At 41.4% G+C, this 24975-nt stretch overlaps 1 protein-coding gene across 1 annotated transcript in view; it reads left to right on the top strand.

Moving 5' to 3' along the window:
- DCUN1D1 (defective in cullin neddylation 1 domain containing 1) overlaps positions 1-19543 on the top strand; it is a 33165-nt gene extending 13622 nt beyond the window's left edge. Inside the window, exons 2-7 of the mRNA XM_032225366.1 lie at positions 1514-1730; positions 3754-3922; positions 6306-6436; positions 7717-7799; positions 9511-9607; positions 14957-19543. Coding sequence (XP_032081257.1) covers positions 1514-1730; positions 3754-3922; positions 6306-6436; positions 7717-7799; positions 9511-9607; positions 14957-15036 — 777 coding nt within the window. The 3' untranslated portion in view covers positions 15037-19543. The remainder of the gene's footprint in view (positions 1-1513; positions 1731-3753; positions 3923-6305; positions 6437-7716; positions 7800-9510; positions 9608-14956) is intronic.
- Positions 19544-24975: the final 5432 nt, after the last annotated feature.

Below are 24975 nucleotides of genomic sequence, written 5' to 3'. Positions count from 1 at the left end.
TACCAACGCCCTTTTTCACAAAAATGGGCCTGTTTCCCCCCCCCAAGGCATGAATAGCCTTGGGGGGGCTTGCAGGGTGCTCCGGGGGGGTGGGTGGGAGCAAAAACGAGCCCATTTTTTAATCAAAAAAATTGCATGCATAGCCTTATGGAGGCTTGGAGAGAGCTGCTGGGGGCTGGGGGGTGGGTGGGCAAAAAACGGCCCATTTTTTGCTCATTTCTGCCCTCCCCAGCCCCCAGGAGTTCTCTGAAAGTCTCCATAAGGCTATGCACGGCCATTTTGGTGAAGGGGCGGAGCTTCAGGAGACAAAAAATGCTATATTCGGCATATAAGACGCACCCAGATTTTCAGCCTCTTTTTTGAGGAAAAAAGGTGTGTCTTATACTCCAAAAAATACGGTAATTGTATTGGACTGTTTGACCATGATTTATCCTAACCTTAACCCTAATCCTTGTTTTTGCCAGAAACTGGCATTTACTTTGACCACAAATGATGTTTGTGCCAGAAATGGGCAAAACCCTCCACTCCTTAATGAACTGTGGGTTCACCTAACAACCCCTGTGTTTGCTTTACAATGCTGCGTTCACTTAATGACTACTGCAACTTGTGACCAAAATTTGCAGACTTAATTACAATCAAGGTGGCGCAGTGGTTAAATGCAGCACTGCAGGCTACTGCTAGATCAGCAGTTCAGCAGTTCAAATCTCACCGGCTCAGGGTTGACTCAGCCTTCCATCCTTCCGAGGTGGGTAAAATGAGGACCCAGATTGTTGGGGGCAATATGCTGACTCTCTGTAAACCGCTTAGAGAGGGCTGAAAGCCCTATGAAGCGGTATATAAGTCTACTGCTATTGCTAATCATAAGTCCAGGATTATCTAGATACATATCACTGTGCATGATGCTGAATTTTGATACTGCTAGTTTTTTCACATTTAACCCTCAGTCAAAACTTTCTTCTCTCTGAACTTCTGAGTTCAGTTGATGTCCTATTAGATTTCATATGAGAATAATTTAGAAGGAAATTAGGAATAGTATATTAGCCTTCTCATTAAGCTGTTACTGCCATCTTGACTTTTTTGACCATACTTTGTAGACACTCCTGGTAAATAACCTTAGAGTCTATTATTGTCTTTTTAAAGCCCTCCGTTTTATAGGGCCTTTGGCAGATATTATGAAGGATGTTGAATAGTCTTGATGAGCCTATAAATTGCACTGTTGCTAATCCATTTAGAAATGAGTATTTCACTGTTAATTCCACCATGTAGTAAGCTTTTCTGACTTTTGAGGTGCCTGAAGCAGTAGTGAGCAACATGACTTGCAAGTAACTTTTGAACTCATCTGTGCAAAGTTTAGAAATCAATATCCTAATCGGGCTTTCTGAATGTCTGCCTTACTTCTTCCTCAACTGATATTTATCATGTATGGAGTTTCCTCCTTGAGGTATTTCCTTCTCAGGGCAAAACGAGTGTGAAGTTTCACTGCTCTTCTTTTCAAACTTTTTTTTTTTTTTAGAACAAGTTGAAGTCATCGCAAAAAGATAAAGTTCGGCAGTTTATGATCTTCACGCAATCTAGTGAAAAAACAGCAGTGAATTGCCTCTCCCAGAATGACTGGAAGCTAGATGTTGCAACAGATAATTTTTTTCAAAATCCTGAACTGTATATACGAGAAAACATTAAGGGATCACTGGACCGAAAGAAATTAGAGCAACTATATAATAGATACAAAGGTGAGTAAAAAGTTTTTTGTTAAGGCTTTGAATGGTTGAACTTAGCTGTAATTGTTGGTTTCAATGGGGGAAAACTATGACTGAGAAGGAGAGGCGTTTAGCCCTTAGATATTGCAACACAGTTTATTTATTTAACTACCTATTTAAAATAGTTCTTGGCCCATTCTTCCCCTAAGGATCTTAGGGAGGCAGCAAACATATTTATCGTCTGCTATATTACAGGTGGTCCTTGCTTAATGTTCGCAACTGAACCAAAAAATTATGTTGCTAAGTGAAACTGTTATTAAGCGAACTGTGCCCCATTTTATGACTTTTCTTGCCACAGGTAAGTGAATCAGTGCAGTTGCTAAGCAGGTAAAACATGATTGTTAAGTGAATCTAACTTCCCCACTGATTTTGCTTGTCAGAAAGTCACAAAGGTTGACTCCAAGATTCTGCCACTGTCATAAATGTGAGTCAGTTGTCAAGCATTTTAATGTAAATCACAAAACCATGGGGATGCTACAACGGTCGTAAGTGTGAAAAATGATTGTAAGTCACTTTTTTCAGTGCTATTGCAACTTTGAATAGTCACCAAACAAATGGTTGTAAGTCATAGACTACCTGGAAAAGAAACCATTCATTCATTCACTCACTCACTCACTCACTCACTCACTCACTCACTCACTCACTCATTCTATACCCCTGGCCTTCTCACATATATGACTCTGAACGGGCTAAATTGGTGAGTAACTTCACCCAATGAGCTTGTTGATTGAGGGTGAATTTGAAGCCAAGGAGTTTGAGCTAGGTTCAAATACCTTGCTAAATTAGGGATCTCATGAGATACCATAACTCAGGGGTCAGCAACCCATGGCTCTGGAGCCGCATGTGGCTCTTTCATCCCTCTGCTGCTACAGTTCCCTGTTGCTGGTTGGCTCCACAATTGATAGGGCTTTCGTCTGGGACAGGTAGAGGAAAAAGGACGCCATGCTAGGAGGAGACTATGATGGGGGACCAGACTTCCGATCTGCTTCAGAATGGAATTGGGGGGCTTCCGGTTAGGATCTTTGTGGCTCTTTGAGTATTTAAGGTTGCCCACCCCTGCTATAACTCATAAGACTCAAAAATCATGTCTCTGAAATCCAGCCAAAATGATAAATTTCCTAAAGCATATTCTCCCCTTCATTTTTTTTTTCCTTTTAGGAAAATAAGGATGGAGAGGAAGGCTAGAACTGCTCTCAATTTCACCCTTAAACCCCAACCCCAATCCCAAATTTCTTGAAAGATTAGCCCCAAACAATCCTTGCTGCTTCCACGCATATCCCTGGAAGGCCACCTTTCCCTTGGCTAGGAGACTGGATTGAAATTTTCTGACTCAGAGGATATTTTGCTCATTTTGTTCCAGAGCATAATATTGGGAGGAGGGGGGCCTTGATAGAGCCTGCTGTGTCTGAATTCAACCATTTTTGGTTTATACAATAACCACAGTTTTAAGGGATTATAACTTTTGTCAAATGTGTAAATATTGTAGTTGACTCAGAGCAAAAGATTGGGGACCTTCTAACTTCAAAAGCCACGTTTGTTCTCGTGTTCGATCTAGTTACCTAATCTTGCCCACATTTCTACTCCGACTTTCCTAATAATTATTTGTCAAGCCATTGCTTTTCCTTCTACCCAGAGCCTCCTTAATCAGAGCTGCCTCTTAACGAGGACTTGCAGGGAAATGGATTAAAAAAAAGTCCTTCATGAGAGGTGAATTGTGATTTATTCTCTCTCTCCCCCTTGCGAAAGAGAAAACGGACCCATTTTCAGTTGCACTTGTGATTCCCGGCAAGAGAAGGACTGCGAGACATTTCTTACACATTTTATATCGCAAAGATTGATGTTAAATGGCAACTGCCAGCAGTTAAGGTCCCTTGAGTCAGAAATTAGCTTCTCACTCACATGATTGGTCTTGAAATCACACCTACCGGTTCCAGTCTAGTTGGAGTACTTAATTCTAGGAATGTTTAAATATTCAATTTTTTTCCCCTCCTTTAAGATCCTCAAGATGAGAATAAAATCGGCATAGATGGCATACAGCAGTTTTGCGATGACTTGGCACTAGACCCCGCCAGCATTAGTGTCTTGATAATTGCCTGGAAGTTCAGAGCTGCGACGCAGTGTGAATTCTTAAGGCTGGAATTCATGGATGGGATGACAGAACTTGGGTAAGTGCTGGGGTCCCTCCTGTGATGCATGCAGAGCCCTTTGGGCTAAAGCAGCGTTAAAACCCTGCCCATAGGCTGTTTTGTTTTACAGAAAGGCATATTCACTCTTGATTTCCTGCCTACCAGGCTCTGGCCTAGTTGCGCATTGATTCTGGCGATTAACACTTACCAGCTCCTTTGTGAACTATTTTCTTTGCTATTCTTTTTAATCCTCAAGAGTAAGGAGCACAGTGGCTTGAGCGTTGAAAGGCTGGGCAGGAGGTTAGCAAGCCCGCCTTTGAGACCCGAGAACTGCCATGGAGTGGGGTAGGAATCTCACTCTTTACTCCAGTGCCTCCCTGCATAAAAGGAGCCCCCAACTGGGCGTCCCCAGGGCAACGGTGATTGTCACCAGCAGCTAATCCTTTCAACTGGAAGCCCCTCGGTGCTTCTGACATGAGTGCCAAACCAAAAATAATCATCAAGAGTTACAGCAATGGTTTTTTCTTCTTCCAAAATTGGGTTGCTTTTAAGATATGTGGACTTCAGCACTCATAATTCCCCAGCTTGCGGGCAGAGGTGGTATTCACTTATGTTTCCTATCGGTTCACAAATGTGAGTGCACGCGGATCCCATCCGTGATTTCCACTACCGGTTTGGGTGAAGCAGTCTGAACTGACAGAATGCCATCTCTGCTTGTGGGCTGGGGAATTCTGGGAGTTGAAATCTACACCTCTTAAAATGGCCACTTTTGAAAAACACTTACAGGGTCATGGTGATGGTACAGTGACAGAATTAAGAGGGGCAATATTTTCAATCCCCTTTTTAAATGGCGTTTTTGAAGACTTGTGTTTAGCTTTTGTTTTTTTAATTGTCATAGGTGACAGCAAGCTGACTGAAAACTTGTATTTATTTTTACTATACAAAGTGGAAAATCATTGTATTTTCATTGTCGTGTCCATTAGGGCCAGAAAACTCTCTTTTTGTATGTGTCATTAAAATATCAGATGAGACCATACCTGGAAGTGTAGCAGACAATATTCCTTACAGATATATCGGTACTAGAACTGAACTTGTGTATTTGTTTACTCTTTTGGCAAGTGTGTTGATGTAAGGTGTGAGAAACCTGTGAAGCAACACAGATGATAGTGTTCCATATGGCAGCTTTTATACTCCCGATGTTTTCTGAAATGACTTTGTTTACTGGCAAGATCAGGAAAATGTACAGACTATCAGATAATTGATTTAAATATACAAAGAGCTGACTTTCGCAGAAATTTCTTTTAAGACGTAACCTTTTTCTGGTATATATTTTTGGCCTTGGTTACCATATTCATTGATTCAAACAAACGAAGGGAAGCTGTGATAATTCTTGCAGAATTGTTCTAAGCCTCTGCCTTGTGTGGAAATTTTTATCCCTAGGTGATTTGTAAATGTGTAAATTAATTACTATTTTAATGAACCAAATCATAGAGAATGTCAAATATCATCCATTCTAAAAGCAGTAATAGTACTCGACATACAACCACTTGTTTAATGACTGTTTGAAGTCACAGTGACCTTGGAGAAAGTGATTTATGACTTGTGCTCACATTTACAATTGTTGCACGTATCCCAAAGTCATGTGATTGTAATTCCGGCAATGGGCAACCAACTCCCGTTTAGGACCAGTGGTAGCATCTTGGGGGAGGTCAATGATTGTGATTGGATAACCTTTTTGTCGATTTCCAGCAAAAACATTCCCCATTGGGGAAACTGCATTCACTTAACGACCATGTGATTCACGTAACAGCCATGCAAAATTGTCATAAAAATGGGCCCAACTCAACCTGCAATTGCCAGGACTTAGGGCAGAAATTCCGGTCCCAATTGTGGCCATAAGCCAAGCACCCTCTATATATAAAGGATACAGGTAATCGTTGACTTATAACCAGAATTCAGCCTCAGATTTTTGTTGCTAAACAAGGCAATTTCATGAGTGAGATTGGCCTCATTTTACGGCCTTTTTTTTGCCCCAATTGATAAGTGAATCACTGCAGTTGTTAAGTGGATTGTCATTAAACAGATCTGACTCCCCTCCCTCACAAGCGTTGCTTGTTAGAAGCCAGCTAAAAAAGTGACAAATCAGCAATTTCATGACCCTGGGATGATGCAACTGTTATACGTGCACGCCCCTTGCTCAAATTGTGATCACGTGACCATGGGGGTGTGTGCTACAATGGTCATAAGTATGAAAACCTGGTTAAGGTTACTTTTTTCCAGTGCTGTTGTAACTTCGGTCACTAAACAAATGGTTGTAAGTCGTGGACTATCTCTGTCGGTACAGTTTGTGGAAGGATTTAAAAATATGCAGGCTAATATACTGACTGAAGGAGAAATAAAATCTTTTGATGTGTCAATACAGATGTGACAGCATAGAAAAGCTAAAGGCCCAGCTTCCTAAAATGGAACAAGAATTGAAAGAGCCAGGAAGATTTAAGGACTTTTACCAGTTTACTTTCAACTTTGCAAAGAATCCAGGACAGAAAGGTTTAGGTATGTATGCCACCGTTTCCTAGCTCAGGCAGAAGGGACTCGTGTCACATACCATGTTTCCCCGAAAATAAGACAGGGTCTTATTTTCTTTTGACTCCCGAAATAAGCGCTTGGCCTTATTTTCGGAGAGATCTTATTATTTTTGAGGTGCAGGAGGCGGCGAGCGTGATCACCCCATGGCTGCTGCTGTGGTGCAATATTTTCAGAGAGGGCTTATTTCCGGGGAAGGACTTATTTTAGCCCATGCGCTCAAAAGCTTGATTGGTCTTATTATCCGGGGAGGTCTTATTTTCAGGGAAACAGACTACCGGAAAGTAAATTTTTCAGCAATCACTGTGGCCGAACAGGATGATGGAAACTGCCTTTTCCCCTCAGGTCTGGTGCCGTTTGATCGAGACAAACCCATCAAGGTCCCTCAGTACGTCCCAAAGGTGCTTCTCCCCCCCCCCCCCCCCCCAAAAAAAAAAAGGCATTTTGGAGTTGTTGTTTTTTCTTTAAAAACATTTCGCTTCTCATCCAGGAAGCTTCTTCAGTTCTGAAGTTCACTTCTTCGGAACTGAAGCAGCTTCTTGGATGAGAAGCGAAAGAAAAAAAACCCAATTCAGTTGCCTTTTTTGTTTTTTTTCTGGAAAAGCACCTTTTGGGACAACCATGACCTGGATGATTGAGAATCTCCATAGACATTCCCCTCAGCAAAGTGTCGTTTAACAAAGTTGTAGTTTGCTAGATAAGCAGCCCTTAAAAAGGTGCTGTCAAAGCTTTGGAAGTGTTTAGAAGCATTTCTAGCTTTTCCTCCTTGCTTGAAGGGCTTTGTTGTTGACCAAGACAACAAGGCACCCTTGAAGTTTAGGGTAGGTTTAGAACAAGGGTCTCCAACCTTGGCGACTTTAAGACTTGTGGACTTCAACTCCCAGAATTCCTCAGCCATCTGGCTGAGGAATTCCGGGAGTTGAAGTCCACAAGTCTTAAAGTCACCAAGGTTGGAGATCTCTGGTTTAAAAGCAAACACCTGCTCATTGTGAAGAGCTCAACAAGGGGAATAAGGGGAAAGGGAAACCCCATTGTAAACTTTTGCTTGCTTTAGCCCAGTGTCTAGTTGGGATAGTCTTCGATGGAGGTGAAGGTGAAAAATCCTGAAATTCAGGAACTTTTGAAACATCCTTGTGCTACAGTATTATTATTATTATTTTTTGCTTTGATGAATGATTCATTCCAGAAATCATTCTGGATCATAATGCTTTTTTTTTAAAGAAAAAAAGTTAATCTCTTTAATGTTACAGATTTAGAAATGGCCATTGCCTATTGGAACTTAGTACTCCACGGAAGGTTTAAATTCCTAGACTTGTGGAACAGATTTTTATTGGTAAGTGCAAACATTAATTGTTTCTAACAAATACATACATGTTGAGTATGTGTGTATATCGTATGATCAATACCGTTATGAAACGGGTCTATCTCAGGATTTTTTGTCTGTGAACATAATAATAGGTCATTAAAGCAAATTGGCAGCTTTTCTCGTCCCTGCTGATAGTCCTTGACTTACAACTGATGGCTTAGTGACCATTCAAAGTTACACAGACCTTCCCAAAGCTACTTAAGACCCGGATATGAAATTCTGAGAGTCAGGCTCTCCTCCCCCACCCCTCCCCAAAATCACCTGATCATATTTTGGACGCTTATAGCTGTTTGTAGCATCCCCCCAGTCATGCGGCCATAATTTACTTTTTGGGGGGGGGGGGTGTCAGAAACCAGTTTCTGGCAAAAACAAAAAACCCAACCTACCCATTGCTGGATTCATTTTGTGATTGCTGCAAAAAATGATCATGAAATCTGGCATGTCTTACAACTGTAATTCCAGGCACAATTATGGTCATAAATCAGGGCCCCCAGAATCACTCGGTTGAATTGGGTTGGAATGAATGAATGAATGAATGAATAAGAAAGGAAAGAAGGAAAAGAAAGAAAAAGGAAGGAAAGGAAGGAAGGAAGAAAAAGAAAGAAAGAAAGGGAAGGAAGGAAGGAAGGAAGGAAATAAGTCACAAATCCCAAAAGCCCTTCATGGCTTGGAGCAAGGTTATCTGAGGGACTGTCTCTTGACGGTCACATCTACCCGACCCATCAGAGTAGGGAGGCAGGGAATGCTGCGGGTTCCATCCCTGAGGGAGATATACCTGGTGGGACTCCCCCTCTCTGGAACATCATTCCCCTAGAGAATGGCCCCCACTCTAATACCTGGTTCTGCCAGGGAATCTGGGGAACCCAGAGCAGGAATGGAGCCCATTCAATGACTCGATCATCTGTCGCTGAGAGGTGGGGGTGATTTTATTATATTAATTTATCTGATTCTTTTTTTATTATAGTTTTTTAATGTGGTTTTGTAAGCTGCCTTGAGTCACCATGGGTCGAATAGGCGGCAATATAAATTAAATAAATAAATGATTGAATGAACGAATAAATAAATGAAAAATCTGTAGAGTTTTAATTGCAAATTTTCAACCCAGTGAAATTTTGTAGATTGAGCAAAGGAATGTGTAAATTCTCCGTCGTTTAAAATGTCCCCTGTCCATGGGCTTGAAAGTGCTAGGAATTGCTGAGTGGACCATATCTGCTTTTGTGGATTCTGCATTAAATCTGGTGCAAAGCCTTGAGGAGGCACCATTTTAATTGTACCCCCCACCGAGGCCTCCTTTGATGGCCCTCCCCAAAGCAGCACAAAGCCTTCCTCATTTTGAGCACTGCACTGGAGCGGCCCCTTCAGTGGAAGGGGAACAATCTCTCTCAGTGCTTTGAAAATGTTGAAGCCACTTGCCTCTCCAGTCCTGCTTTATTCCAGCCAATGAATTAAGCAGCTCTGAGATGCAAAGCTGGGTCGCTCTGCAGAACCAGGATGCTCAGCAGGTGATTCAGATATAAAGGATCTGAGAGAGAGATCATTTCCGCCTTGCTGCCCAAGAACTGTGAAGAGAGGTTCTCCAGTCTTGGAACCACGACGTGCTAAGCTTCAAGTCCTGTTGAGGAGTCAGTGGATAAGTAATGTCTTGAATTATGACGGTGGGATTTTCTCTCTCAAACAGGAACATCATAAAAGATCTATACCGAAAGACACTTGGAACCTTCTTTTAGACTTCAGTGCAATGATAGCAGACGATATGTCAAATTATGACGAGGAAGGTAATGTTGCTGCTTGATGCCATTGGAACTCTTTACCCAAGAGTTCATACTTTAACAGATGTTCCCGGCTTGGCTTCCCAGCTCCCAATTTTTTATTTTTATTCCCCCCCCCCCCCGCTTTTATTTTTATAAATAGCTCAAGGTGGTGAACATACCTGCTATTCTTTCCTCCTCCTATGTTCCACACAGCAACAACCCTGTGAGGTGGGTTGGGCTGGTAGAGAATGACTGGCCCAAAGTCCCCCAGCCACTGTTCATGTCTAAGGTGAGACTAGTGATTAGCCCAAAGTCACTCTGCTGTCTTTCATGCCTAAAGCGGCACTAGAACACACAGCTTCCTGGTGATTGGCCTAAAGTCACTCTGCTGTCTTTCATGCCTAAGGCAGGACTAGAACTCTCAGTCTCCTGGTGATTGGCCAAAGTCACTTAGGTAGCTTTCATGCCTAAGGCCGTACTAGAATTCACAGTCTCCTGGTTTCTAGCCTGGTGTCTTAAGCGCAAGACCCAACTTGCTCTCTTTGTACCACTGACACTGCTAAAATCCATCAGTCATTTTCTTCAAACCTTATCTACAATCTGATTTGTCCATCAGTTCTCAGAAGAGTTTTTTAAAATAAAAAATAGTGAAGAACCCGGAGAATAAACAAAGATCTGTTTGTCCAACATCTGAAAATAAGAAGGGTTGGTCATTGCCCTGAAGGCCCTGAACTTAATCCCAGAGAGCTGCCTTTAGCAAGCTATGGTATAAAACTTGGCTTTAAAATGAATGGTGCTCAATGGCATTCCCCTGCTATGAGGTGGTGGTTTTTTTTTCCTCCTTATTTCAACAAAACCAGCTTGCCAAACTAGCTTCTGCTGAGTCACAAATTCTGCCGTGTTTCCCTTCTGCAACTCACCAGATCATTGCTGGGCAAATGGGATGCACAATTTTAACATTCTGTCACACCTTTTCCTGTGTATAGTTTTTTTTTTCCTGATTGCTTCAAATGATGATAGAATAGAATAGAATAGAATTCTTTATTGGCCAAGTGTCATTGGACATACAAGGAATTTGTCTTTGCTGCATATGCTCTCAGTGTACATAAGGACAATAAAAATACATTAATCAAGAATAAATAGATACAATAATACAATACAATAGCAGAGTTGGAAGGGACTTTGGAGGTCTTCTAGTCCAACCCCCTGCCTGGACGGGAAACCCTTTACCATTTCAGACAGATGGCTATCCAACATCTTCTTAAAGACTTCCAGTGTTGGGGCATTCACAACTTCTGGAGACAAGCTGTTCCACTGATTAATTGTTCTAACTGTCAGGAAATTTCTCCTCAGTTCTAAGTTGCTTCTCTCCTTGATTAGTTTCCACCCATTGCTTCTTGTTCTACCCTCAGGTGCCTTGGAGAATAGTTTGACTCCCTCTTCTTTGGGGCAACCCCTGAGATATTGGAACACTGCTATCATGTCTCCCCTAGTCCTTCTTTCTCTTAAACTGGACATACCCATTTCCTGCAACCGTTCTTCATATGTTTTAGTCTCCAGTCCCCTAATCATCTTTGTTACTCTTCTCTGCACTCTTTCCAGAGTCTCCACATCTTTTCTACATCGTGGCGACCAAAATTGAATGCAGTATTCTAAGTGCGGCCTTAACAAGGCATTATAAAGTTGTATTAACACTTAATGTGATCTTGATTCTATCCCTCTATTTATGCAGCCTAGAACTGTGTTGGCTTTTTGGGCAGCTGCTGTACACGGCTGGCTCCTATTTAAATGGTTGTCCACTAGGACTCCAAGATCCCTCTCACAGTTACTACTACTGAGCAAGGTACCACCTATATTGTACCTGTGCATTTATTTTTTGTTGCCTAAATGTAGAACCTTACTCTTTTTCACCATTGAATTTCATTTTATTAGATAGTGCCCAATGTTCAAGTTTGTCAAGATCCTTCTGTATCTTGAGCCTGTCTTCTGGAGTGTTGGCTGTTTCTGCCAGCTTGGTGTCATCTGCAAATTTGATGAGTTCCCCATTTATTCCCTCATCCAAATCATTGATGAAGATGTTGAAGAGTACTGGGCCTAAAACAGAGCCTTGGGGTAATCCACTGCATACTTCCCTCCATGTAGATGCAGTTCCATTGAAGACTACACATTGAGTGTGGTTGGTCAGCCAGTTACGAATTCATGTAGTGGTGATGCTGTCTAACCCACATCCTTCTACTTTATCTAGTAGTAGGCTATGATCTACCTTATCAAATGCCTCACTGAAGTCCAAGTAAACTATGTTGACGGCATTCCTCTGGTTCACTAATTTTGTCACATCATCAAAGAATGCAATAAGATTAGTCTGGCATGATCTGTTTTTGACAAACCCATGTTGGCTTTTGGCTATTACTTTGTTTGCTTCTAGGTGTTCGCTAATTCGTTGCTTGATTATTTTTTCCAGAATCTTTCCTGGTATTGAGGTCAGGCTGATAGATCTGTAGTTTCCTGGTTCTATTTTTTTCCCCTTTTTTGAAGATAGGAATCACATCAGTTCTTTTCCAGTCCTCTGGCAGTTCCCCGGTGCTCCAGGATCTCTAAAAGATATAATTCAGTGGTTCTGATATCTCGTCTGCCAGTTCCTTCAGAACCCTGGGGTGAAATCCATCCGGTCCTGGTGATTTGAACTCGTCTAGGGTAGACAGGTGCTCACTTACCGTTTTCTTCCCTATTTCAATTTGTGTTCCTAATCTGATTTTTGTGGTGCTGTTTTTGATAGGTTGGACTGTTTTATCCCTTTGTGTAAAGACAGATGCAAAACATGAGTTAAATAGTTCTGCTTTCTCCTAGCTGCTTGTCACCTTCCTGCCACTTTCTCCCAGCAATGTTTCCTTGAGTTTTTTCTTGTTTTTAACATGTTGGAAGAAGCTTTTTTGTTATTTTTTACTTTTGTGGCAAGCCTTTCTTCATTGTGAGCCTTAGCTTTCCTCACCTCATCTTTACAGCCTCGGGCTATTTGCTGATATTCTGCCTTAGTTACACTTAGTGATAATCAAGGTTACTAATAAGCTATCAAATTGTACTAGGAAACAAAAACAGTATAAATTGAAAGATACATGCAACATAGTCAAAAGTGGAAAGAGATAAGTACTAGAAAGGATGAGAATAATAACAATACAGTCTTAGTAAATTGTTTGACAATGTCGAGTGAATTGTTTAGCAGAGTGATGGCATTCGGGAAAAAACTGTTCTTGTGTCTAGTTGTCTTGGTGTGCAGTGCTCTATAGCATCGTTTTGAGGGTAGAAGTTGAAACAATTTATGTCCAGGATGTGAGAGGTCTGTAGATATTTCCACCAGTCCTCTTTTTGGCTCATGCAATGGACAGGTCCTCAGTGGAAGGCGGATTGGTAGCAATAGTTTTGAAGTCTGTGCTTGTCTTGTTTGGTTGCAGAGCCAAACCAGACAGTTATGGAGCTGCAGATGACAGACTCAATCCTGTAACAATTTAGGGCCTGATTCTTCGAGGGGGGGAGGGGGTCTCCCTTTCCTACAATGAACCTTTCGAGGTATTTAGATCAGTGGTTTTTTAAAGTCATTCTGGGAGCCCCTGAGGGTCGCTCAAGACCCTCTCAGGTGTCAAAACGATTTGCCAGATACTGAAGTTATTTGCAAAAATTTAAATCGGCGTCACTCTTATTATTTGAATTTGCTATTGTTATTTTCTCACAATTCAAGAAATTATTATTTTATGAGTGTGTCAATTTTAACTTTCAATGTGGTAAATATCGATAGATCTTAACCCATACAAATAAAAGCTGCTTTGGGGCTCTCTAAAAATTTTAAAAGTGGGAGGGGTCCCAAGAGCAAAATCTTGAAGAAATACTAACTTAGATCATTCTTTTTAAAAACGCCCTTGCAAAATAGTTCATACCAGTTGGTATTGTTGTTGTTGTTTTACTTTCTTTGTTGAGAGAAAAGGGGGGACTAGTCCAATTTGTCCTCTTCCAGATTCATTGGCTACGGTTCCCTGGGGCTGATTGCAAATACACTTTCTGGGAATAGGGGCAAAATTTTCCAGGATGAAGATGCCTTTTTTAGCTTAATTCTGAATTTCTTAGGCCAGAGTAAAAATAAAACTGAGGAAAACTTGGTTCAAGGAAGGAAAGAAAATCTGGGTGGATATTCAGTGGGAGAAAATACATTGATCCTTCCATTTTGTAAAGCAATGTCCATTTGACCAGGGGTCTCCAACCTTGGCAACTTTTAAGACTTGTGGACTTCCATCTCCCAGGATTCCTCAACCAGCTTTGCATTAGATTCTGTTTAGCAGAGGTTTAATGGCTGTGTGGACTTGGATACAAAGGACAGAGCTTTTTCTAAAGCCTATTTTCTTTGAAGAACTTGGATAGAAATGAGGAAAAATCTCAGACCTGCTTTATTGTGGAACGCTGGACCTTGTTTATGATATCCCTGCAAGCTGTTGTGTTATGGCCCAGCAGGAGCCGTTGGAGCTGCCACCAGACTCCGACAGCGAGGGGCCCCATGAGTCAGCCCTGGAGGATGTGGAGGACCCTGGACAGGGTTCCGATTCCGAGCAGGGCGCAGAGAGACTGGTTGGCCACCAGGTGGCGCCTGAGCCTTGGACCAGTAGGGAGGAGACAAGGGAGAGAGATTCAGAAGCCAGCAGTGAGTTGTTCCTGGATGCATGCCATCGAAGAGCTACTCGGCGTCAAGAACAATTACGCAATTACAGGAGGTGATTGCGCTCAGCTGGTGGTCATTAGGCTCCTCTCCAGACTATAAAAAAGACTGCTTGTGACACGCCCCCACGCCTTGACTAAAGAGAACGTAATTAACTTGGTAGGCTGGATGGCTGCCAAGGTTTTTCTGAGTTGTCTGAGTTGCTGCCAAGGTTTGTCTGTGTTGCTGCCAAGGTCCTTATCTGTTTGTTTGCTTGGCTTTCAGCCACTGAGATTCTGGTCTTGCTATTAAAGGACATTCTAATTAAGCTTGTCTCGGCTTTCGTTACTGGACAGAGGAGGGGGTCAGAACATGTTGGCACGCAATGACAAAAAGCTTAGCCATCACTACTCTATAGTGTCTTCTTGAGGGAAGAAGTTGAAAGAGTTTGTATCCTGGATATGAGGGGTCTATAGATACACTTCATGCACTCTATAGGTCCTCAATGGAAGGCAGGCTGGTTGCATTGTTTTTTTTTCCCTGCAGTCTTAACTATCCATTATCCGTTGTCATTCTACGATCTAGAAGAAAAAGGAAAAAAAAAAAAAAAAACAACCACCACCACACAGTCTTCAAGTAACATTGTGGGAATATTTAATCACTTTGTCTTTTTCTGCTCTCTTTTTCTCCCCCAGGGGCCTGGCCTGTTCTTATCGACGACTTTGTGGAATTTGCACGACCTCAGATTGCTGGAATCAAAAGTACGACAGTGTAGGCTCTCGGAACCTTCTAACATGTACCTAGTCTGTACAAATAAACATAATGGGGAAAAAAATTGCAGTCCCTTTCTGCCAATGACTGAACTGGACCGAAGACCAATCCTCAAGAGATAAGAGCTGAGGGTGGCTGCAAACTTGTAAGGATTATACCTTGGACCATATCAGACTACAGGTGGCTTGGCCCTCTCTCCCAGCCTGGGCTGCCCTAACCCCTCGGAAACTCCAGCATTGTGGATATATCATCTTGCCCCCCCCTCCCCATCCCTGCTTTTTTTAATGGAACCTCCTAATGCTTTCCATAGATCTTTCATTATTTTTGGATGACTCTCTGACATTTCCGGTTTCCATACCTAAAGTACGTTCTGGTTTTTTGTTTTTTTCCACCAAGCAAACTCTTTGGTATTCCCGTTTCACAGTCCGATCTCACGATCCAACGTGTCCTAATTCTAAAAAAGCCGAGAGGAAAAACAAAATTTATCTTCAGCTAACATATTTCGGGGCTATCTGCAACGACTGTGCTTGAGACTATCCTAAAACAGTGTGTTTGGATCCATTATTATTATCATTATTATTATTGTTTTTCAAATGGTCGATTTACAGCTGTTGTCAGTGTGAGTGGCAAGGGCTTTGTTGTCGTTGTCGTTGTTTGCTTGTGCGGTTGAAAACGGATGTAGAAACGACCCAGCAAAAACCTGGATTTTTGTCCCTCTCTGGAACAGGCTTGCCAGCTGCATCGGTGCGTTAACACCCAGGTCAGCTAATGACTTTGCGGTGTCCTTGATGTCAGACGGATGCCTCATGCCGATGGAGGAAGCTTCCTTTAGCATCCTTGCTTCTGCTGACGGGTGTTTTTTTTTCCTCGCTGACGAGCACAACAGTCCTTTGGCCACCTTGTTTCTGCGCCATGTTGTCTGTGTGGCATCAAAAGAAAAGAGGATGATATTGGAGTCTGAACACCGGTGGCATTCCTGCTAACTTAATTGGGTCGCACTGTTTCTCAGGCAGGTGTGGGCACAGCTTCATCTGGGAATTGGGTCATTATCCCGTATTCCCAAAGGGAGAGAACCTGTCCACATTTGATAACATAACCGCTATTTCTGTCTCTTATTTTTTTACGGAGTGGTTGAAATTAGAGCAGAGGTCTTCAAACCTGGCTACTTTAAGACTTGTGGACTTCAACTTCCAGAATTCCTCAGTCAGCTTTGCTCTGGGAGTTGAAGTCCACAAGTCTTAAAGTGGCCATGTTTGAAGACCTCTGAATTGTATTATTGAGCCTGGCTGTTCTTAAGTTTCAATAGGCGAGGCTTTGCCCAGTAAGAACCAGTGGGCACTCTAATGTGGGAATAAGAAATTGCTCACCGTTGCTCTTAGACTTACCCAGTCTTATTAGTCATTCATTCATTGCCCAGTTTTATTAGCCTTGAAATGTTCATTTTTCTCTTCAAGGAACTCTCTCCTTCCCCCTCAGCCACTAAATTCTACTGAATTGTTAAGACTTGAATGCAATACTCAACTTGTAATACTTGCCACCTTTTTATAAAACTCTTGATTTGAGCCCAGGAAGGTTTTGCAAAATAACCATGAATGTAATGCAAATTTATTTCGAGGCTGAGTAGCATAAGCCAAACCCCACTCGAGGGTGAGTAGGACTGCCACGAGGGAGCCCTCTTTGCCTCTGGTGGGTTCTTATTTTACAACCACAGTTCACTGTGATCATCATGCAGAGACATCCCAGCTGCCCAGAACAAGCTTTTTCTGTGGGCCTATGCAAACCTCACCAGCCTGATGCCTGCGAATATTTAGAATTTCAGATTTGACCCCGGAAGTAGATGGTTTGCAAGTCTGATAGCCTCCAGATGAGGGAAGGGTGTTAGATAGCAACTACGTGAAGAGGAAACCTCCCTCTCCCTTTACATTGACTACAGTGGGATCTATGTGTGGAGTAAATACTAACTGGAGATCCCGCTTAATCCAGGGCCTTCTCTGTTGGGTCATCCATCTTTTCCATGCCACTCCAAATTGTATTTGACGTAATCCAGCTAAATAGTTTTGGCACTTTCAATGGAAGTGAGAGAATCCTTTTTACTTGATTCTGCCATTGTCTACACCGGAGAGTAGCTATGTACGTTACCATGTGGCTGGATCATAACCAAGACTAAGGCGGATTTAATGTTTTTAGTGGTAAAGGGAGGGGGAGGGAATCAAAGTTGTCCTTTTGGGTACCAGCAAAGGGGACAAGGGCAGGTAGCAACATGGGCAATGCCCTTATCATGTCAATGCTGCAGCTTGCACCAGACACGCATGTAAGTGTAGCATTGGCATGAAAACACCATGACACATGTCATTGAGTGGCCACTGCAACTTGCTGCAGATACCACTAAGTGGCCCCAGAGACTTGCATGTTCCTTGCCCACCTACCTACCTACATTGCCCGCTTCTCTTTTCCAGCATGAAGCATATTTAGCTTTGAATTTCACTGAAGTTCGATGCTAACACTGCTTAGTTGAAAACCAGGACATGGACTTTAGGTCAGGAACTAGCCCGAGTCTGCAGATTGCAATTATTGCAAAGTTCACCGTTTTTAAACATGTGCTGAAACGGAAAGGACTTAGCCAGGCGAGAGAAGCAGACGGACATCCAGCATTTTCAGGTTTTTCAATCATGATGAAAGATTGAAAATGCTACACTCACTGTGGTCCCAGTATGTTTTGGCTTGCCACACTATTTTTTTGTCCAACCGTAGACATTTTAAAAAAAATACTTAACACTTGTGGTTTTAATTCTTTGTGTTTTTATATGATAGCAGCACTTGAAATACCTCCTGGCTTTTAATCGTTTTAACACCACTTTGCCCTTTCCTTAAACAAAAACATAATCGTTCGATAGAACAACATTGGAAACATGGATTCGAGGTATCTAAAAAAACTCCTTTGTAATATTTAAGAATGAGAAGGGCAAGTTTGATATAGTTCATGATGTTTTCTTGCTAATGTCTCTTGTATCCATGTCATTAAAATGCACTTTTACGCAGATGCTAAAATAATAGGAGGAAAAATCTTAATTGCTTGATTTTTATTTTTAAAAACCAACTCTTGTCAGGATCCTACAGCCACTCCCTTGGTAACCTTTTGGAAAAGTTTAAGGAAACCATTGAATAAAATTGGAAATCTTTTAGCTGCTGGAATTGGCAAAGTCAAGTATGTTATTTACTCTTTGTTTCTTCTCTTGTGTAAATATCAGCGAAGACTTGAATTATGAAAACTCTACAAAGGGTGCGTGTGCTGTTTTTTCTGTCTTAAAATTTGGGTACAGCTTTCTCAGAATGAGTCATTGATGTATGCTGTGTATTTTTTGTGTTTTAGTGTGTGTGTGTGTGTTTCTTTTTTTAAATTTTAATGAGATGTACTGAATTCTATCCCTGTGCTGAAGATTAGGGCATAGATGCCATGTTGTTCTTGTTTTTTTTTAAAGATGATTCCTTTTGCAATGTTGAGGCCTTTTCAACAAAATGGAATTTGCCATCAGTTTGGTACTACACAATTTATAATTACTGTGTAATTATAAAACTGCATTACATAAAAGCATTGCTGTCTTAAGTAGCAGAAAAACTGAGGTTGTTTGTGTGATAGCATTCTTGAATTTTAAAAAGTGATTTTAAATCCAGAGGCAAAAATGGGTCACCTGCTTTTCAGTGGGTCGTGTTCTGTCTAAAGTGGTGCTAGGGTTTGACTGTGTTTAGTGGCAGAAATATTTGGCTTAATTATTTGTTTCTGAATGTAAAATGCCTGGCTCTAGCAAAGACTAAAAATGTTCAGACATATCCCCATGTATGTGTGCATGATTTTTTTTAAAAAGAAGTTTTAAAAATGTAAACTGAATTTCTACTTGGGTTGATTTAATTAATAAAAACAACCCACGTGTCCATCTCACGGTAACTTGACCCTTCCTAAATCATTTTCCTTTTGCCAAATGCCAGACAAGCAGTAAATGCTTAAATCTCATCTACTTTTGGAGTTTTATTGTCAGTATGTAAGACTAGATCTTCTCAGCCATGCAGATCACTTGGTAATTTTATTTCGGTCACGCGATCAACATTTTTCTGTAATTTGAATTGTAACTACTGAGAAATTAAATACTTTCCGGCAATCCAGAGTCAATAAAATACTACGCCCTATTGTCATGGCAAAAACATTCACTTGAATTATGCCATTGGAGAAGAAGCAAAAATGACTGTTTCTTGATTAGTTTTATTTTTTAAAAAAAGATCATGGTGAGGAGAGGAATAAGAGAATGTTGCAAATTAACATTGTGCTTGCCATAAAAAAAAAAAAAAACTAGATTATGGTTGCACAAACAGAGGGTTTCTTTTTCCCCAAACATGGTTTGAAGTTTCTAATTTGTGGGGTGAGAAAAAAATAAGTGGTACCTTGATGTTTTCTTTGGTTGGTCCAAAGCTATGAATTGTGAACCTGCTAAATAAAGTAACTTATTTCTTCAAAACTACCCTGTGATGCCCCTCTGAAGGACTTTCTTTTTTAAAAAAACCTAACTTTAAAAGAGTTAAACACAATGCTTATCATTAAGTATGGCCCAAAGTTTTGGTTGGTCAACTTTTGAGCAACATGTGCAGATAACGCTTGATTTAAAAAAAGTTTTTTTCATAAAAGACGCATGCAGTATATGAAGATTTTCATTTGCTGTTGAGACTGTTGAGTGCCATTGAATGAAAACTTGGTCTCTGGCAGCTGTATGGATAAATATCTACCATTTTGACCAGATCCCATCAAAAACCAGTCTCTCCTCCAAGGACATTCTGTGGCTGTCCCTGCTCATGCCCACCCATCTTGTTTTTGCCTTTTAGCCTTTTCTCCGACCTTGCTCGTGTTTTTCTTGTCCATCACTTACTTGCATTACATCCCCACAAAGAAGGTGAGTTTCAGCCTTTATTTGGCCTATGATGGATGAAGATGCAGTTCTTGAAATCTTTAGTCTGTTCCCAAGTGGGAAGAAAATTCAGATCTTGCTTGGAAAGAGTCTTATTTGATATGGTTGATAAGGAGCTACACTAGAAGACCACAAACCCTGTCAAGGTCTCACCTCACATCACCGTGTTTCACAACTCATGCCAGGTTGACCTTCATGTATTTCGAGCCCTTGACTTAACAATCACAATTGGGACCAGACTTCCCACCGTTTAAACAAGTGGTTTGTTGAGTTGCATCCAGTTTTATGACCATTTTTGGCCAGAATCTATTAAGTGAATCACAGCAGTTAAGTGAATCATATAGTTGTTAAACCAATCAGCTTCCCTGATTGACTTGGTTTATGGGAAGAGGGCTGAGACGGTCACACCTGCTGATCACATGACCCTGGGATGCTGCAGCCGTTATAAAATTCACTAAATGAATGGTGATCAAATACTGATCGAGGACTACCTGTATTGGACCATTGCAAGGAGTAATGGCCACATCTTCCAAGCCTAGCATAAGGACAGCTTTAGGCAGTTCTCAACTGAACATCTGTGGAGATTCTTAGTCATCCATGTCATGGTTGTCCCAAAAGGGCTTTCCAAAAGACAACTGAACTGTCTTGGTTTTTTCCCCCCCTTGACGTTTTGCTCCTCATTCAAGCTTCCTTCAAGTCTGTCTGAAGAACTGAAGAATTCTAACCAGAACTAAGGAAGCTTCTTGGATGAGAAGTGAAACATCTTCAAGGAAAAAAGTCCAGTTGCCTTTTGGAAAACACCTTTGGGTCTCAACTAAATACTCGCCTGCACATCATCATGCACCTCAGTTGTTAGATATGTGGTTTTCAGAGCTCCAGTGGTTAAAAAGAAGCCCTTGTCAGCCCATTGCAGAAATAAAAGTATTTGTCATTGAGAAAAGGCAGCAAGTGTTACCTGCAACCGGTAATGGATTCTGAGAGAGTGCCAAATCCGTTACTACAATAAAAAAAAAAGGAACAGGTATTTCAGGTGCTATGAAATGTTCATCCTCGGGTATCTAAAAAGCAAAATAAAAATGACTTTGAGCCTAGCTCGGGTTGTTGTTTTTTGTAATGCTGAGTCAACAGCCCAAGGATTGATGCCACCAATTAAAACCAGGTGTCAAAAAAATCACCATTAAGAGAGACAACAGGCAAAGGACCTTTCTTACACTATGGCTGCATTCATAAAACCTGATTAACTAGTTCATTGAATTGCATTTTCCGAGTTCAAATAACACATTGGCTAGTTTACATCTCAGTGTTGGTGCTCCAGGTGAGGCAACTCTTTAAAAGAGTAGCATGTTCTGCAAATATATCTGCTAAATCTTCATCTGATCAGACTGTGTGTGTGTGTGTGTGTGTGTGTAGGGACAACGGAGTGAAGGCATTTGCTCTGAGGCAAGTAGAGAAAGAAACATTCCAAACCCTCATATCAAATCATTCTCCTGTCATTCAACTGTGGGTTGAATTAGATTTAATGTCGGTAAATGGACCTGGAATGTTTTGAGGGTCAATGGTAGGAAAGTGATTCATGTATGCGGGAGCAACATCCCTTCAAATATGTCTTCTGACCTAGGCTTCCTGAGAAAGCATAAATCACAATTTAGTCCCAAAAACCCTCTTTTATTTAGACGGAATTATGTTCATTCACAGTCCGTAATGATTCAGAGTCTGTGAAGAGTCCAACAGACGTCTGCTTGAGTTGCCACAGTCTTTCAGGGGAATGTTGATAAGCACCCACCTTTATCTCCCTTGAAATGCTGCCAGAGACCTAATTGCCAATTAGTTTTGCAAGGCCAAACAGCACAGAGTCAAACAGAACTTCTCAGAGCTTGAACCGACTAGATGAACTAATTGCTTCCTGCAAAGGCTCACCTCCATTTGCTCCTCTTTTACGTCTTATGGGAGGGGCCAATCATCTCCAAGCCTTACTCCCGAGTTGCTCTTTTTTTTCTTTTCTTGCCTTCTGGCAGTTCTGCACATGCACACACTGGGAACAGGCTCACACTGTTCTTCTGCCTCGCTGATGTCAGACTCCGGAGGCAGCACAAAACTACCAGATGGCCCTGGCCCCCTCTCTGCCTCCGATGCAGAGCCCTCATCCGAGCCTTCCCCAGACTCCAGGACTGGCCCATGTTCCTCCCCAACCTCCCTACTGTCCAACTCTGCTGCCAGCTTCGCAGGCCATCGGCGGACCACAACAATATGTAAAAGTTTGAAAATAAAGCTGGATGAAAGTTTAAATGTTCTTTAGCAAGGAATCGAGGCTTGTGTTTTATCTAAAAACCTCTGGTTCCTTTCTGCACGTCTGTCCGTGCGCAGCATTGTTATAAGACATGCTGCATTCGTTCAATTTGCAATTCTTCATCCCTGAATGGTTGAGAAATAAAACCAAGGCTGTTAAAAAGTCAAAGATTTTATTCAATAAATATAATTTCCATAATTTTTTTGTATAACAACATATTAACATAGCAGTACAGGAAGCTGCATTCGACTTGTTTTTGCCACAAAGCATCTTAACATGATGATGGGGTGGCCACAGTGTCTTGAAGTCAAGAGTCCTTTGGACGAGGGAAGGATTGCTCTGGCTTCTAGTTGTTCTGCTCCGTCCATCGGACACGACTGGAAGCAACTCAACATGAGTTCTGTCTTCCCAACTGGAATATTCAGCGCTCTTTCTAAAATGTAAGGCCGGTAAACCCAATCATGCTTGTTTAAAACAGATCATCACTAAGGTTCATTCTTCAAGAGCGTAAGGACAGAATCAGTTTACATTTAAGGAAGCCATCTTTGGCATAGTGGGAATAACATTTCTTTTGCAATCTAAAATTCAAAAAATACAGCATTTTTACAAAGCGTACAAATCTCTCCCATCTGCTACTAAAATAAAATAGGGACGGGTTTCTCTTAAATAACGGCCATTCGTTTGGAAAAGTACAAAAAGTAGTACTGTCGGTTATGTTGGGTTTCTTTAAAACCAGATATTTGGCTATAATCTGGCAATAGCGAGTTAAGCCTTGCTGAAATCAACCTATTAATTAAAGCAGTGTTTCTCAACCTTGGCAACTTGAAGATGTCTGGACTTCAACTCCCAGAATTCCCCAGCCTTCGCTGGCTGGGGAATTCTAGGAGTTGAAGTCCAGACATCTTCAAGTTGCCAAGGTTGAGAAACACTGAATTAAAGCATATTTCTTTATGTTCCCCCCTTCCCCACAATTAAGCATGATTCTGTTTAATGGAAGCTACTCCCAGATTAAACACGCACATAGGACCACAAACTTAAAATGTGTCACTTGTTTATAAGAGGAGGAAGCTTTAAAATATTTTTAACTTTCAGAACCTCAGAATTTATCTCAAGAACCTCTTAAATGAAAGAACAAGACAAAGGACCAAGTGTGCAAAGTAGTTGCATCCTCTACATTAACTGCTAGCATTTTAAAAAAAAATTGTGGTGACAGCACCAACTTAGCCAGTAGTTGTTTTTTTTTTCCCTAGAGCTAATTCCATCCACCACTAGGAACTAAAAGCAACTTTACAATGATACCCTCTACTGCTCTAGTGGATCTGTCCGAGGGCAGCTGGTGATCTTTAGTAAATGTTGAGTTACGTTGAAGAAACTGCCATCTCCCTATTGCAATGGCGACAGTTTCATTAGTAGGTTTACTACAATGACAATACATATTAAAAGAAACTCTCCTATAATATATATGTCCTCAGTTAACAACCGTCCTGTTTTGCAACCAGTTATGACGGTACTGAACAACTGACTTTGTAACCAGCCCTCAAACTTACAGCTGTTGCAGCCTCTCTGGGTCCCACCGCAGCATTTATGACCAGTGTCCTGCTATCACAAGATCACAATTTGTGATCTCCACAGCCAGTTTCTGACAAGCAACTTCAATGGACAAGCAAGGAGTGGAGTGAAATCACAAGTCACAGAGTCTCACTTCATGACCCTGGGTGATTCATTTAACAACTGCATCACTTAGAAATGGCGTTGCCAGTCCCAATTGTGATTGTTAAGTGAGGACTACCTGTACCATAACGTTCAACCAGCAGTTGAATTTCAGCAGAGTCTACTTCAAAACGACCTGGTGATATTGGTATTGAAGAGTATTTGTCCATGCAATATATATTTTGGATCACCGACCTAACTCCAGTCCTAAATCAAATTTATTTGTAGACAAAGATCTACAGATTCCCATATTAAGTCAATGGCATAGGAAGAATTCTGAAAAAAGCAGGACAGTTGCATGGCTTAGAAAAGGGGTAGTAGAACAGGATGGCTGGCTAGGGAATTCTGGGAATTGAAGTCCACAGGTCTTTTATCCAAAGCTGGACACTCCTGATTTAGAGCATCAAGGACACATCCACAGTACGGTTACGATTGTGTCTTGTTCAGCAAAACTAGCATGTTGTGCTAGTCTGAGGCATACTCAAGATATAGTAGAGAGTTCATCTGTGCCTACAGGAGACCACGTCAAGCGGTTGAACGAATCCATTTTTCAAGCAGTAACCCATGTTATTTAGCTAACATTAACCACTGAAATAAACACACTTCTTAACAGCCAAGAAAGCAATCTCGACAATAACCCGGTGCATAAAATTGAACGAGAAATATAATAATCAAAAATCAAATATATGTACAGGTAGTCCTCGACTTACAATAGTTCATTTAGTGACCGTTCAAAATTTCAGCGGCACTAAAAAATGTGACTAAAATTCAGACGCTTGGCAGCTGGCTCACACTTACGACCATTGCTGTCCCGAGGTCACGCGTTTACCTTTTGATAAGCAAAGTCAACGGGGAAGTCAGATTCACTTAACCACCATGTTACTGCTTGTCAACTGTAATGATTCACTTGACAACTGGCAAGGTTGGTCATAAAATGGGACAAAACCCACTTAACAAATATCTCACTTAACAACAGACCTTTTGGGTTCAATTG

The sequence above is a fragment of the Thamnophis elegans genome, chromosome 10, assembly GCF_009769535.1.
Source record: "Thamnophis elegans isolate rThaEle1 chromosome 10, rThaEle1.pri, whole genome shotgun sequence".
NCBI lineage: Eukaryota > Metazoa > Chordata > Lepidosauria > Squamata > Colubridae > Thamnophis > Thamnophis elegans.
This window is presented reverse-complemented; position numbering and strand designations above follow the sequence as displayed.